This window comes from Chenopodium album, chromosome 6 (genome assembly GCF_948465745.1).
Source record: "Chenopodium album chromosome 6, dcCheAlbu1.1, whole genome shotgun sequence".
Lineage (NCBI taxonomy): Eukaryota > Viridiplantae > Streptophyta > Magnoliopsida > Caryophyllales > Amaranthaceae > Chenopodium > Chenopodium album.
In genome coordinates this window covers 56,691,740-56,708,437 of record NC_137839.1, presented here as the reverse complement: position 1 = coordinate 56,708,437, position 16,698 = coordinate 56,691,740, and the positions used below count along the sequence as shown (strand labels likewise).

The 16,698-nt window shown below is 31.9% G+C and overlaps 2 protein-coding genes across 2 annotated transcripts; both read left to right on the top strand.

The window, feature by feature from the left end:
• The first annotated feature begins 5,614 nt into the window (after positions 1–5,614).
• On the top strand, positions 5,615–8,632 carry LOC145634923 (glucan endo-1,3-beta-glucosidase 11-like). The gene is made up of 3 exons (XM_081686252.1): positions 5,615–5,801; positions 5,918–6,966; positions 7,672–8,632. The coding sequence occupies exons 1-3, from the start codon at positions 5,738–5,740 to the stop codon at positions 7,756–7,758; spliced, it is 1,200 nt and encodes a 399-aa protein (XP_081542378.1). The 5' UTR covers positions 5,615–5,737; the 3' UTR covers positions 7,759–8,632.
• A 2,671-nt stretch (positions 8,633–11,303) lies between these two features.
• Positions 11,304–12,411, top strand: LOC145636983 (uncharacterized). The gene is made up of 2 exons (XM_081688510.1): positions 11,304–11,346; positions 11,595–12,411. The coding sequence occupies exon 2, from the start codon at positions 11,602–11,604 to the stop codon at positions 12,409–12,411; it is 810 nt and encodes a 269-aa protein (XP_081544636.1). The 5' UTR covers positions 11,304–11,346; positions 11,595–11,601.
• The last annotated feature ends 4,287 nt before the right edge of the window (positions 12,412–16,698 follow it).

Below are 16,698 nucleotides of genomic sequence, written 5' to 3'. Positions count from 1 at the left end.
CCGAACCATCAGGGATAAGGCACGTTCCCGATTGGAAGCAAATACGGTAGTTAGTGAGCTTACTTGCTTACCAGACAGTTAGGGTGTCGTCCACCCCCTGTTATAAAGAAAGAAAATACAGCAATTAGTGAGCTTATTAACTTGCCGGACAGTTAGGGTGTCGTCCACCCTCTGCATAAAGAGCAACGAACGAAGTCGCACCTATGTAGGAACGTGCCCTCAGTCCTGAGACACGTGTTCTCATCTTATGGACAAAACTGCAGAGAGAGTTGCCGATTTTCTTCTCTCTCACTGGATTTGGATATATGCCTTCAATCCTGAGACATGTATTTCTATCTTGTGGACACCGAGTACTGCGTTTTGACGAGCGAATTGTCAAGAATTTTATTCACATGTTAAGCTGCGAAAGCCAAATTGAAACACCCATTTTATCATCTTTATGCCTTGTTAAAATCAGGTTAAAGTTTCAATGATATATCGAGGGACTTTAGACCAACAATGACATGACTGATAGGATATCATCCCCTTTATTTTTACACCGATCTCTTCTCATAACTTGACATCACCTAGAACACCTTTACTTGTAAAAGTTTTCTACAATTGCAAAGGATCAATCTAGATTCTTTAGCGCGTTAAGATTAGAACTAACTTTTTCTAGCCTTAATAGCTATTTGTTTCTAACACTTAGCAAATCAAGGATCGTTTCGACATCCTTAAATATTTCTGAAAGATTCTTTATTCTTAGGGACTTCGCAGAGTGAGTCTCGGATTAATTTCCTTGACTACTTTGAGCATCGTCTATTCTAGACTTGATCAAAGTGGGGGCTAACTGTAGACACCTACTTTTAGCCTCTTGTCCCGAAAGGAAGTGTGATAATGTTACAAAAACCCGCCCGTTGTTCATGCTAGATCAAAGTTGAAGTGTTTATGGACTACGAAAAGAATTATGAAGTAAGTTAAAACCCAAATTTGACACCAAGTTATCTTAAAGCCTTGTTCGATTACTAATTAGTCCTAAAACGTGTTCATACATGTTTAAACTTGATTTAACGAACCCAAATGCGTCAAATGCAATGATTGGATCCAACGGATCTTACATTGTTGAAAACCGAGCCAAAAAGATAAACCAACCATCAAATTTCCGTGCATAGACTATACAAATGGATAGCCCTTTCAAAGAGTTTTTCAATGGTATATTATAAGCCCAATTCCGAGTGAAAATAGTATAGTGCACCCGGGTGCACCATGCGCATGATGCACCGGAAAGAACATTAGGTATATTTTAAAGAACATGGGAAAAAAAAAAGAACATACTAGTGTTGGAAAAAGAACATGCTAGTGTTTGAAAAAGAACATGCATACTAGTGTTTGAAAAAGAACATATTGTGTTTGGCAAAAGAACATGTTTGTGTTTGACAAACATATACATGTTTGATAACATGTTTTTCAATAATACAAAATATGTTCTTTTTGGTTCGTATATTCTTTGAATTTGGCTCGTATTTTTTTTTTTTTTTTTTTTTTTGAAAAATGGCTCGTATGCTCTTTAAGGTAATGAATTCTTTAACGTATGTTCTTTAACTTATGTTCTTTAACGCATGTTCTTTAACTTATGTTCTTTTATGTTATTTTAAATTTTGAATTTTGAAATTTAATTTTAAAATGAAATCTTGAATTATTTTTAGTTGAAAATAATTTAGAGAGAGAAAAATAAAATTATTATGGAAAGTTAAATTTTTGGAGAGAGAAAAAACTATTTTTGGGAAACTGAAATCTTTGGTAGAGAATTTTTACGTTAATGTGTTATTTTTCATGAAATTTAATAAATTTTTTATCATGTTCTTTGTGTAATGTCTTTATGTTCTTTAGTAATGCATGTTCTTTGTTAAAAACAAACATGTTCTTTTTCAAGAAACTAAATGTTCTTTTTCATACACCTAATGTTCTTTCCGCCTTTTTTTTTTAACCGGGTGCACCATGCGCATGGTACACCCGGGTGCACCAACCATACATTAAATTCCGAGCTAAAACGAAGAAGTTATGATCAACACTAAATAAGGCCCTAAAACTGACACCCTTACACTCCAACGACCATAACTTTTTATCCATAATAGATTTTAACCTAATTCTAACGTCATTGGAAAGTGGACATTCAGAGCTTTCCAATGATATCTCACACGCCTTAATCCAACTTTGCAATCAAAAGTTATGGAAGTTTTATAAACGCGTTTTCGTATAAGGCAAGCCGCATCCCAGCGCAACTTAGTGAATTGCGCGCGCCTGCCGGGCGCGACTCATTGAGATGCACGTGGCACCCAGCGCAACTCAAAGAGTTGCGCGCACCACCTGACGCCGCGGCTCTAAAACCCTAAACCTATATTCCTGCGCCTATAAATAGGGGCTTTCGTTCAGCACTAAACGGACAGAAAAATCAGAATTCTAAACCCTAAATTCTGAAATCCCTAATCTCACAAATCCTCTTACTATCATACTACTTTTTCCTCTTTCTTCCCAACTACTCTTCAACCCTAATCCATCTATTGAAGCTCTTGGAGATACGAAGAAGAAACAAAGCCCATAAACTCATAAGACGGAGATTTAGCATAAAAGAAGAACGGTTAGTTTCCTGAGCACTTAGATACATCACTTTTCTTTTATTGTTTAAATAACTTTAATTGATTAATTAGTGTTGTTTGATCCCTTTAAACAAATTTTAAATTAATTAATTCACATAGTAGTCTTTCGTTTATCAAGACTAGAATTTGATAATTAATTGTTGTTTTATCATATAAGACAAGGCGAATATTGTTTATTTCTTGTTCTTTTCAAGAATTTGATTAAATAAGAATAACGACTTTTGCAATGTAATTCCTACACGATTAACGTGTGTAAATAAAATCAACTAACTTAGCTTTAAGGTATCCAGTGCATATGTTGTTTGGTGATAAAATTGTGAAAAAGGAAGAGCTAGTAGAGGCCGCACTAGCTAGGGCTAGAATAATGATTCCTCTTTAAAATGAACGATATTTTAGTACCCTTAGCTCGCTCCCGAACTCATCTCTGGTACACGTAGACCAATTTGGGCATGGGTAAACTTACGATTCGTACTAATTATCCCTTGAACTCTACTTGGAGAAAGGCATGAACGAGGTTTATGAGTTTTCCTAAAACTCATTGGCGACTCCTACATGTTTCTTACGAAAAAGCGTGATGATAGAATCAATTCTAATTCAAGGTCCCCAAACAGTTAGGAATTCAAATCCTAATACTCCCTAACTAGTGTAAAGTCCTAGGCCTAAAGGGCCTTGGGCATTTAAGGAGAAGGATCCCCTACGATGAGAAATCTTGGCCCTATATTTTTAACGTTCAAGCTTTTCCGGTCATTCAATTAACTTTAGTTTTTATTGAGAAACTAAGTAAAAAATAAAAAAACTAAAGTCAATTGGAAACCGTTTTTAATAAGAAATGAAAAAAAAAAAAAAAAAAAAAAAAAAAAAAAAAAAAACAGTTTCCTTGATTACGCAAAAATTCTGATCTTTGCCATTGATGCATACTTTTGCAATTTCTAATTAAGTTCAAATGATTCTCCCATCTCCATTATACTTTATCAACAATAGATCTAATTAAGTTCAAATGATTCTCCCATCTCCATTATACTTTATCAACAATAGATCTATTTACGCATTTTATATTACATACAAGGCTCATAATTTTTGTATCAAATTTATCAAAAAATGAATCATCATCCATTAAAGAAAACCAGATAAAGGGAGGAAAAAAAATAAGAAGATGATCTTGTAAAAAAAAAAACAAATCCACAATATTGTTGAGTCTACTAGGTAAGAGAAATTAATTAGAGGGTTGTGATTCACTTAATTACAAATCCTTATAATGTCCACAATTTTATTATAACCATTTGAAAATTGTCTTCTTTCAGTTTTTGTGGTTATAAAAGATAAAAAATAAAAAACTTCTTTTAAGTGATCCACTCACGTGCACTGTTGAATTGATACAATGCAAAGAGAACAGGTTAGAAGCACATAATAATGAATCCATCGACCTCAAATTCTTAAACAATTGCTTTAAGCCTTTAACAATATTTCGGGAGATTTCTTTTCCTTTTACAACAAGTAAACCATCTACGGCCTTTGGATTATTGTCTCGTCGGTTGGTGTTTGCTTTGTTGGAAAGTCTTTAAACCCAAACACCTCTCCGGCCTAGAATTTAAAAGAACACGTTCATACTCGTATTGCTCTAAACCTTGTATACTTTTTTTTGTCTCTTTTTGTTTGTCTTTTTTTTAAAAATTATTATTTTAACTAGTGAGAAACTATATGTATAATACTTCATATTTTCTTTAATTTTTCTACTCACTTGTAACATTTCAATTGCGTACATTATTCATATACTTAACTTCAATTATATTTTGTGATGTATAAAATTTAATATATATATATATATATATATATATATATATATATATAAAGGGGAGTTTTTTCCCGAGTTTTTAGAGAGCCACGTAGGATTTTATTTTCTCGGCGCACCATGTAGGATTATAAATCTTAGTAGTAGCCAATTAAATAAGAGATTATTAATTTCTTTTAGAATTAAATAATTCAAATGCCACGTAAGCAAAATTGGCGAATGAGATTTTTAAGTTTAAATTAATTAAATATTAAATAATATCTTTTAATATTAGGAATTTTATCTAAATATATAACAAATATTAGCTCATAAATACCAAAAAAAAAAAAAAAATCAAATCAACCGTGCATTGCACGGGCTTCATCTAGTTAATAAATAATATTGTGATATAGGATCTCGATAGATTCATCTCAATATCTATTTTGTTAATTTTTTAGAAAATATAAGTTTTAAAAAATATATTTAAAAATGTACACAGTTGAAGATGTGCATCGACAAAAATATTGTAAGTAAAATAAATAAAGTAAATAATTGTTAAATATAAGAATAAATATTGTATGTGGTACCCTATTAGGTTCGTCTCAATTTATAATTTTAAAATGCCATTTGTAAAAAAAAATGCACGGTATATTTTTATAATACAAAATTAATATATTGATTCTCAAAGACTTGCTCCAAAAAAAAATTTTATTTTAATTTTTTTTTATTTTATTTTTTTGAAAGAATGCTCCAAAAAGTATGTATAAAGGCAAATAGGACAAATAAAAAATGATCATAAGATTCTAGGAAGCACATAGGAAGCTTATAATATAACTATGTACATAATACGAAGTATTAGACATTAAATAAGCATTATTGAAAATAGTAATTTATGACATAAATAAAATTAAAGACTTGGAATACTATACATATATTATAACCCATCACGTTGATTACTTACCACAAAACCCAAAATGCATGCATGCATGAAATAAACATAGGAGTATAATTAAAGAAAAGAAATTGATAGAGAAATAAGATGGACTAAAAACATAACATGACTAATTGAATCCATTGTAATAAATCGCTGAAAAACAAAATTGTCAAGGCAAGCTAGCTACTAAACTCCAAAATTCTTGTGTAACCCTTATTCTGTCTTCTTACGTCCAAAATTTTTGAACAAGCAAAGAAAAGAATTCCTCCCCCACATTATTATATATACTCCACCTCCCCCTCTATACTTTCTCCCTTCCTTCCCTCACTCCTTTACCTCTAACATCACCCATCTTTTTTTTCTCTCTCTAATTTTCTCTTTCATTTTATTTTTAATTAAATGAAGCTATTTGGTTATACAATAAGTATCATTTATGTGATTTTCTTCTCTTTGTCCATTTTAGGTAATTTTATTTCCCTATCATGCAACTCTTGTTATTTTTTTTTCTTTTATTAGATGTCAGGTAAGTATTAACCAATCAATTGTTTGTTGTTAATTGTTTGTTGTTAATTGTTTCAGCATTATCTGTTGAGTCTTTGGGAATAAACTACGGACAGGTTGGTAACAACCTACCCCCACCGTCGACAGTTTTATCCCTAATGACCTCAGTGAGGCTAACAAAGGCAAGAATCTACGACACGAACCCACAAATCTTAACGACGTTCGCCAACTCGGGGGTGGAACTTATTGTAACCGTGGAGAATGAAAAGTTAGCCACCCTTATGAGCCCCCAAGCAGCCCTTCAATGGGTGACTACTCGTATTAAACCCTACTATCCGGCTACGAATATCACCGGTATATCGGTTGGTAACGAAGTTTTTACGGACGAGGACACATCCTTAACCAACTACGTTGTACCGGCAATGGTTAGTGTACACGGTGCCTTAGCTCAACTCGGCCTCTCAAACATCCAAGTATTCTCCCCTACCTCAGCTGGAGTCCTAGCAGAGTCCTACCCGCCATCAGCCGGATCGTTCAAACCCGAATTAACCGGAGTCATCACACAATTTTTACGATTCCTGCACAATACTAATTCACCCTTTTGGGTTAATGCATACCCGTATTTCGCCTACAAGGACGATCCAACCAAGATCCAACTCGACTATGTTTTATTCAACCCAAACCCCGGCATGATGGACCCTAACACAAATCTCCATTACGACAACATGCTATACGCTCAAGTTGATGCAGTCATCTTCGCCATGTGGCGACTAGGTTATGGTGGGCTAGACGTACGAGTCTCCGAAACCGGGTGGCCGTCTATGGGCGACCCGAATGAAACAGGTGCCACTGTACAGAATGCTGCAACATACAACAAGAATTTGTTAAAGAGGCAAATGGCTAATGAAGGAACTCCAATAAGGCCTAAAAATAGGCTTGAAGTTTATGTTTTTGCTTTGTTCAATGAAGATATGAAGCCTGGTCCCACCTCTGAAAGACATTATGGGTTATTTCAACCAGATTGTACAATGGCTTATAATGTTGGTTTATCCTCTTTGGCTGCTCATGATCATACTTCTACACCTTCTACATCATCCATTTCTTTGACATCTTCTGCCTCATCCAAGGTAAATGTTTAATTTTATTGATATTTGATTAGAATAATTATAATAATAATGTTTTTATTCATTATTAGAGACATATATTAAGGAAATTTATGTTTCAAGTTACTATTAGTCCTGACAAGATTAAACTTGTGCATTACACTACTTTGTCCCCCTATTGGTTAATTGTTATTTTCTATAAAAGGAAATGTCATAGCCGGTGATGAAAGTTGGTGAAAATATAGATAGAGAAAAATGGAACGATATATATAAGTGGGTAGGTTTGAGGTTCAACTTTAAAGAAAAAGTTTCACTAAAAGTTATGTTACATTTAATTATTTAAATATCGAAAGTTATGGTGCAATTAGAAAGGGATAAACGAGACCAGTTAAGTCCTTCATAAATAGTGGTGAAAATGAGAGTTTGTGTACGAAATGCCATATATTCAAAAACTCAACCAATTCCGTGGCTCATTATGCTAAATAATCATACAATAAAAAAATGATGGGGGCAAAGTAGTTATGACGCATGGACACACTAATTAAATTTTTATAAATATTATTGTTATTTAAGTTGGTAGTTACAAACATCATTATAGTAGATAAGGTGATGAAATGTGATGCAATTTTTTCTAATTTATCATATTTGTTTGTATTTAACCTTGAATTTTTTTTCCTAAAAGACACATTTATCACCTGCCTACATTCTATTTTTTTTTTAATTAAACAGACAACACGCAAAGGATATCAATGCTTGGTCTATTGGATGTTTGTATATTTGCTGGGTTTTCAAGCTCTAATGAGAAGACCAACATAACTAGTTCATCTTTGCTAGTTTAAGGCAATACTATGTAAATATTTATCTTGTAACAAATTCATCGATCGATCATATAGGCCGTGTACCCGTGTACCATATTAGGTCATAAATTTACGAATGAAGTTAGGATGGCGAATTTACAACATACAACTTAGGGGCGTCGAAACAAGAATTTAGATTCAGGATATTAATATTTGAAGATGGCTCATTTGACAAGAAGGTGGTACACAAAGTATGTGATGATCAAGAGATTACAAGATAGTATTTTCAGGAGATTTGCAAATTCATTGGCTTCAAAAAGTTGGTTCTTTTCACCAACTTTTTTCAAGCTCAAGGGAAACAGCTTCAAGTCTTCAAGATACAACCAAAAATTGGAAGAATACACCCCATGTTCTTTTAAACCATAACAACCCGATTATGATGGGTGTCTTGCTTTGGATATGAAACTTTCAACTTCTAAAAACAGTCAAGCACCTTTACTTACTTTATGATGTCTCATTTTTTTTCCTTATCCATATTTCTTCTCCCCTAAATTCTATTTTATTATTCTTGTATGATGTGTGATTCACCCCACATTGAGTCACTAGTCAAACAACCATACTACATAGTTGACTTTCAAGTTACATATATCTATTCAGTCGGTCTAGTATACAACAGGTGTATGAATAAAATTATTGATAATTATTGATGGGTTTAGTCAGTTTGATTCTTGTATAAGTTGGGTCTTTATTGTAATGTTGATTATTGACTTTTTTAAGATTTGGAAAGACTAGACTTGTGTATATATTAAAATTAAAGTAGGGGTTATGTATTTAAGATAGAACTTATATGTAATATCTTTGCTTTTTTTAGGGGACGGCAAAAGTATTATTTTGCTCCGAATGTAATATATTATTGTATTGTATAAAATTATCAAATTATGTTCAATTAAATATATATAAAGGCAATTCTTTTGTACCAATTAGATTTGAATCAATTTGTATCTTCACTTTTAGGACGTGGAATCCATGACAGTCCATTAAGTAAAACCAAAAAGTTCCAAAGTATGTTCTTTTTCAACGTTATTAGATATTGTAATTCTAAGAATATACTTGATTTTCGTTCAATTAGTAATTAATTACAATTTACATGACACAATAAAGTAAAAAAGTTTTTAAAACTTTGGCGGCCTTAACTTTATTCTTTAATCTGGCTAAATACCGTCAGCATTAGCTAACTTTAATGAAAGAAGCTTTTGATAAACTGCTGCTTTAAGAAAACTTAAGGACCATGAATGAATTCAGCTTCATCATAATATGATGACCATTTATGGATTGGTTTATGTACATCGTCTCACATCAGCCAACGTGGTGCACATGCAACCCAACAATTTAGGTGGACCTAATATGTGTTTTTTTTTTTTACAAAATTAATTATATACTTTAATTTAGAGATTTACTAATTATGTAGTTGATTAATTAATAAGTTAAATGATGTAAGCACTTTTGTTAAGGGTTATTGATAAAAGATGGATAATATTGTTAAGGTTTTGATGATGATGATGATTAAATTTGAAAAAATTAAAGGATTATGATGCTTGGTAAAGGAGTTATTCTTGCTAAGAGGCGGGTGTCAATAATAATCTCGTGTAACTTTCTGAAATGATTCTTAATTCATTGACTTAGAGATAGACACGATTTTACCAATTAAAAATTTTATCATGATACTAAGATTAAGAGTACAATACAAAACCCAATAATTATACTAATCCGCATTTGATGTAATTTTGAATTTCGGGGCCATTAATTTCAGTTGCTTAGCTATTAACAAGTACAGAGTAACATTTTATCTGATGGTATATAGTATTTGGGAAACATGAAGATTTGTGATTAATTTTCAGTTGGGACACTTTAAATGTGGTGATCAGATGAGGATTTTCTTACCTTCCCCCTACTTCTAAGATATCTACCTTGTCTACAAATTAAGTCGGGTTGACCTGTGTGAGGCTCCGTTCTAATGAAAAGTGTTCTCAATACATGCCATTTCAAAAAAAAAAAAAAAAAAAAAAAAAAAAAAAAAAAAAATATTGTAGCTCGACTATTTGTTTGTTAGTTAAGCTTTAAGGTTGGGATCACATGGTTGGTTACGAGCTTTGGGATGATCACATGATCTGGTAGCTTTATGACTTGGTTTTGGACAATTTACATCTTCATTGTTCATATGCTTTTTGTTAAAAGGTATACAAACCAAACAACAAATCAAGTTGGGGAGGAAAGAAAGAGAACTATTTAGGGTACATTGTTGCTTTAGTGGGTGTAAAAAATTTATGTAGATAACTTTTGTTTGGGTCGATAGGTCATGTTCATGTTACTAAAAAAGATTATAGTATTTAACTTGTTTTAGGAAATGGCAATTCCCATGGTATTAAAGATTTAAGGAAAATGATATACATAGCCCTTAGGGCTACATATAAGTATTAAAAATACTCTTGAAAAGTGTTTAAATTTAGAAAATCATGACAAATTCACACTAATTACACTAATCAACGCGTGTTTTTGTCATAAATTTCTAATTTTATACAATTTCTAAGAGTGTTTTTAATGCTTATATATAGCCCTAAGGGCTATGTATAGCATTACCCAAGATTTAAAGCTCCACCAAAGAAATTCATTTTGTATCTACTCTCTCCATATTTATATGAATAAAATGTTTTCCTTGTGCACGTATGTCAATGTAACACTTTAACTGATAATATCTTTAAACATCTGTAAGTAAAAATTATAACAATAATTGAATATTAATGAACTATACATTGAGATTATTCCAATAAGTATCTACAAGACTATATTTATTATTATGCATAAATCACAAAAATTAGTCAAAGTAAATTAGATGAATAGTGCAAAAAGTAAAAACATTTCACTTATTTAAACATGGAGGGGGTATTTTTTAATATATATATATATATATATAGTGATGTAATTTTAAAAATGCAAAGTGATGAAAAGTATAAACCCTTACCTCTAATCCTTCTCTTTTCGTCTCTCTCTAAAACCCTATCTTCCATTTTGAAATTTAAAATTTTGAGAGGCTTTCATCTGTTTTCTCCAATGAAAATCCCAGTCTTTTTCTTTTTCGTCTTTTCTCTTTACTTTTGTTTGTTTTTAGGTTTGTAATACCTCCTGCCAGGGGCGGATACAGGTTGGGTTCAAGTGGGTTAAATACAATATCTTTACACTAAATATCAACAAAACAATGTTCAGCCTAGTGGTGATTTCCCTTGCGCGCCTTTACCTCCCCTCTTACAAAGAAGACACGGGTTCGAACCCTCCCATAACCCTTTTTTTTTTTGTTCTAATTTTTTTTTTTTTTTTAAAAAAAATCGAGATTTGTCTTCAGCTTCAGTCATTCCCCCAAATTCGAAAACCCTAACTCTGTAACTCACCTCCCTGCCTCTCCTCGTCTCCTCACCTCCACTCCACGGCTCCACCCCACCGGCCACCGCGGCACGCCGACACCAGTCACACCACTCACGGTTCCTCCTGACTGCTCCTCCACGGCTCCACGCCTCCACCACCTTCCCAACAGCCCAGCGAGTAAAGGAGTAAGGTACTCTACAATTCTACTTTTTTTTTTTAGGTATTCTAAAATTCTATATAGTTCAATACTTAAATGATAATTCATTTAATTAGATTGTAAATTTGTGGTGTTTATAATTGATTTATTGATTGAAATATTGAATACTTAGATTGTTGGGGTTTATAATTGATAAATTGATGATTATTCTTAGCCATTTTAATTGTGTGTTTAGTGTAAGTGTGTAGTTAATTTATTGTATGATTGTTGTTTGATTTCAGTTTGCAAATGAGTTTAGAGTCTTTTTGGAAACGTGTGGGGAAGTCACAAAAATCCTCTACTTGTTCTTCACCTAGTTCAAGGGATCCTCTTATAGAAGAAGATGATATTGAGTCTCCGAATGATGATGCAATTCCTGTGGCTGCTTCCATTCCAACCCCTGAGAGCACACCTCAAACTTGTCAAAGGGAGAACAATCCAAATGCTAGTGTTGAAACTGATGATACTCGCATTTATGATGTTGATCTTCTTCCACATGACCCTGGGAAGAGAATTCCAATTTTGGAGTATCCTCTTAATGATCAAGATGCTGTGAGGAGAGGTTATATTACAATGAAACGTTGTGCTCCACGAACACGTAATTTCCCTCGAAGACAAATAGGAGGTATGCGCCGCTTTAATGTTGCTTGGTTTGATAAATATGATTGGCTTGAATACAGTGTTGAAAAGGATGCAACTTTCTGTTTTGTGTGCTATCTGTTCAGGGATAAAGATACTCATATGGATGTTAATGATAACTTTGTTAAAGGGGGTTTTAGAGGATGGAATAAGATTGGTAGATTTGATGTTCATGTGGGTGGTATTGGTAGTTTACATAATGAAGCTAATGAGAAATATAAAAATTTCATTAACCCAAAGACATCTGTTGCTGAATCTTTAATTAATGTATTCGCGTTCCTTTTTTTTTTTTTTTTATTCCGAACCCACTGTTCGGAAATCCTGGATACGCCACTGCCTCCTGCTGTCCTAGGAGGAATTTTCTCCCTCTCAAAATATAGTGTTTTTCTTCTTCTATTAGAGGTCCTTTTCTCCTTTTAATAGGTATTTCTTCTTCTCTTTTGAAGGAGGATTTACATTTTTGTTTTGATGTATTGTCGTCAAATCGCTTCATTGGTAAGGAATTATGCAGGATCGCAAATTTGTCAATTTTTTTGAATATAATTAGACGTATCATCAGATGAAAATCATCCTCATACCTACAACAAATCGTTAAATTGTATGTCTTTCCAAAAGGTTGCATATTCAAAGATGTAAATGAGAGATGTTTCACAGTGTTAGTTCTATTCCACGATCGTATTTTTATATGAAAGATTTCTTTATTTGATATTTTTTAATTTTTCATTTGTGATGTTGTATAATAGTATATTTCTGTAATTTAATCAATTTGATATTTTTACTAGTCTCAAGTTCAATTTAATCAATATGTGGCTATCATCTATTAATATGTCATTAGTTCATTAATTCAATTTTAATTTGGCTTAATGATTAAAATGACACAAGAATTTATCTATTCAAAAACTGATCTATTTAGAAAACTAATACTCTGTAAGTATATAATAATGAGACGATATGAAAAATGCCACAAAAATAACTAGATAGCGACCCATCAATAAGATAATAGTTCAATAAGTACTCTAGTTTTTAAAAAAAGTTTATTTGAATATTGAATTTGGTAAACTGTACCCATATTAGCAAAACCCAAAAAAGATTTGAATTGGAAATGACCTAATGAATCAACTTTATCTTAATCAAACTAAATCGAACTTAATCAAATCAGAATCAATCGAACCAGAAAATCAACCCGACCCAAAGACATCTAAATCAAAATGAACCAGTCCAAACCCATTTTTGAACCCGATACAAATTTATTTGAACTGAATATAATTAAGTCGGTCAAAAATTGACTTGACTTAAACCGACCTTGATCCAACAGATTTTGACCCGAAATTGACCCGATCCAAACCAAGATGAGTTAAAAGGTAACCTTAACCCAAACATACTCGATCCGTTGTGGGTCAATCCAAACTTCATCTAGTTACCCAAATTGAAACCCCTACGTGTGTGTGTATTTTGTTGCTCCTCATGTCCCTTGTTGATTTTAGATACTAGATCTAAAATCTAAAGTACTCCCAAAGCTTCTACAAGATATTATAAAGTTCAAATGAACCAAAACTCTTTAAGCAATATTTTGGCTTAAAAGTTAAATGGCTTAAAACATGTTATAAGTGGACTGGATCCATAACAATAACAACCTGAATGTTTACGTATTGCCATTTGAGTCATGTAGTTCGTAAGTACTTCTTAATTGAGTAAAGATTATACATATTGCTTGATAATTAAAAGATTGCTTTAATAGAAAAATTAATTTATATGAACAGTTATTATTAAAAAATAGAAAAACAATAAGCACTATTAATTTTATATTTAGTCAGAAAATCAATCAAACTAGATGAAGCCCGTGCGATGCACGGTTTGTTTGAATTTTTTAAAATATTTTTTTTATATATATTTTTGTGTAAAATTTGTTATATATTTAGATAAAATTTCTGATATCAAAAGATTATATGTTATATTAATTAATTTAAACTGGAAAATCTCATTCGCTAATTTTGCTTACGTGTCATTTAAATTATTTTATTCTAAACGAAATAATCTCATATTTAATTGGCCACCACTAAAATTTATTATCCTACGTGGCACGCTGAAAAAATTAAATCCTACGTGGCTCTCTAAAAAACTCGGGAAAAAACTCCCATATATAAATATATATATATATATATATATATATATATATATATTAGATTAACATCGATAATCTTGATATATTCATAAAAATATATCAATTATTGTTTGGACCCCTGTGGCCCACGTTCATTAAATATAGAAATTACCAAAATGTCCTTACTTAAACCCTAAACGAGAAAATTCCAGAATCATGCACAACATGCATCCTGAGAAACCCTAACATAGCCTAACAGGGCATAATACGGTCCAAAACGGGCATATTCCCTAATCCTAACCCTAATCAAGTTAGTAAATCCTCTCCTATAAATCCTAATCTTCACAGATTAGCGAGGTAATTAATTTTCTCCACTCTCTCTCAACAAACGTTCTCTCTAAACACAATTAACTGACTTGACCATCGGAGTGGCTTTCTCAGGAACACCCCCCCGAGGCAATTGACTTTCGTTATTTTGGAGGACTCGGTTAGATCAGGTGAGCAAGTTCCTACACAACTCAGATCCCGTAATTCTTTTGTAGAAACAATGGGCGTCGTTTGTGGGGATTCGTCAAAGAAAGAGTCATGGTTACTGTAGACACCCATTTGTGTCTCCCCAAAACCAAACCCAGTAATGAATACCTTTCACGTCGAACCATAATCGAATGAGGTGAAAGTGTGAAAAGTCTAGTGTTGCGGTTAGTTTTTGTTAAAATTCTTTCTTTCTGTTTTCGAAAACCCACTCTATTTTATGAAAACGTCCATTCCAGTTTAGTTTGGTCCATGATAAGGGTCCAATAATGGTGTAGTTGGATGGGGCTTGAAAAGACCTTTCCAACAATATATTATAAGCCCAATTCCGATGGATAATGAGGAAGTTATGGCCAAAATACTAAACTGGGCCCAAACCGGATTTTACCTACGACCCAATGATCATGAGGAGGGTCCAAAGGTTTAATCCTATTCCTAAACTAATTAGGATTGATTAGAATCTTCTATAAGTTTCTAAAATATATTAATTATCCTTTTTTGAAAAGATAAGATTAAGGAATTTGATTTAAATATAAACTTTCCTTTTTTATAAAACTTTCTTTTTTTAAAGTCCTAATTCTATTCGGATTTAAACATGTTCAAAGACAGTCAGATTTTATTTTCGTGCCTCATATTTTTAATCCAAATTTTAAATGGTTGGATAGATCTTCAAATTATCTTTCCAATGATATATTATAATATTAAATCTGAGCTATAACGAAAAAGATATGAATAAGATATAAAACTCTATCCAAAACTGATACCGTCTCACTATTTCATTCATATCTTTTATTCTACAACATATTTTAATCTTATTCTAATTGGGTTAGAAAGTAGACTTCAAGATCTTTCCAACGACATCTTATTCATCTTATTCCGATTTCTGGATCAAAAGATATGATAAAAACAAAATCCGCAAAAACTGCTGTCTACGAGTTTTATTTCGATTCGAATTTGGATTCTTTTCTTAATTCTTCAACCCTCTTTTTTCCTATAAATAGAGGTCATATCTCCCCTTTTTAAATCACCAACTCTCATCAAGATTTTCTTGATTATTTTCTCTCTTTCTTTTTTTTTTAAACTAGCCTTTTCTCAAATACAAAATTCCGCATTCATTAGATCTAGAAACACCTAGCCATATTCGAAGTTGCCTTCGCCCTAGACGTGAAAGGTTTAATTTATGAGGGTTTGGTCCCAAATCTCTCTTTCAATTATTTAATTTAATTGCTTTGATTATTATTTTTCCTTGAAGTTACTAACGTGTGTATTTTGTTATTAGAAAGAGGTACGAGGCATCAAAGTAAGTACTTTAATTGATTAATTGATATTATGATCATGTTTATATTGTTATTATGATATTCCTAGTATCATGTCTAGGGTAACAAATATATTAAATATGATTGTTACGATGCTTCCTATGTTCTTCCTAATATTAATTCATGTTGGTATCATGTTAGAGCTAAAGACTTGATTTTTATTGCTTAGTGACATGCTAGGGTTTGTTATTAATCTTGTTAGTATCATGCCTAGGATCTTGCTATTTTTATTATGCTTTAATATTAACATGAATATGATTATGATTATAATTGTTATAATGATTATGAATATTATTATTTTGATGATTATTTTATTTATGATAATTATTTCAATTATTATTAATATGATGATTATTTTCTTTTATGATTATTATCATGATTATTTCAATTATAATTTATTTTTATGATGATGATATTCATTATTATGTTGCTTGATGATTATTCTTTATTGCTTGATCACGCCTTTTTATGCATGTTTAAAGGGTGGTACTTGTAATCACGCTTAATAAGATAATTAATAATCTTGTTAGGGTTAATTTGATTATAATTCAAGTGATCGCCAATAATAGTTTACATGTGCATTATATTCAACCAACATAGATTAAAAAGGTTTAGGGTTAATCTATTGATTGTATGTTAGTCAGAAAGCGCACATGAATACGAGCAGAATAAAGTAGAGGCTTATTATTAGGGCAGGTTCAATCTCTTTTAGGTTGGATTTGTACCATCATCCCCGAACCCTTATTTGGTTCATGACCT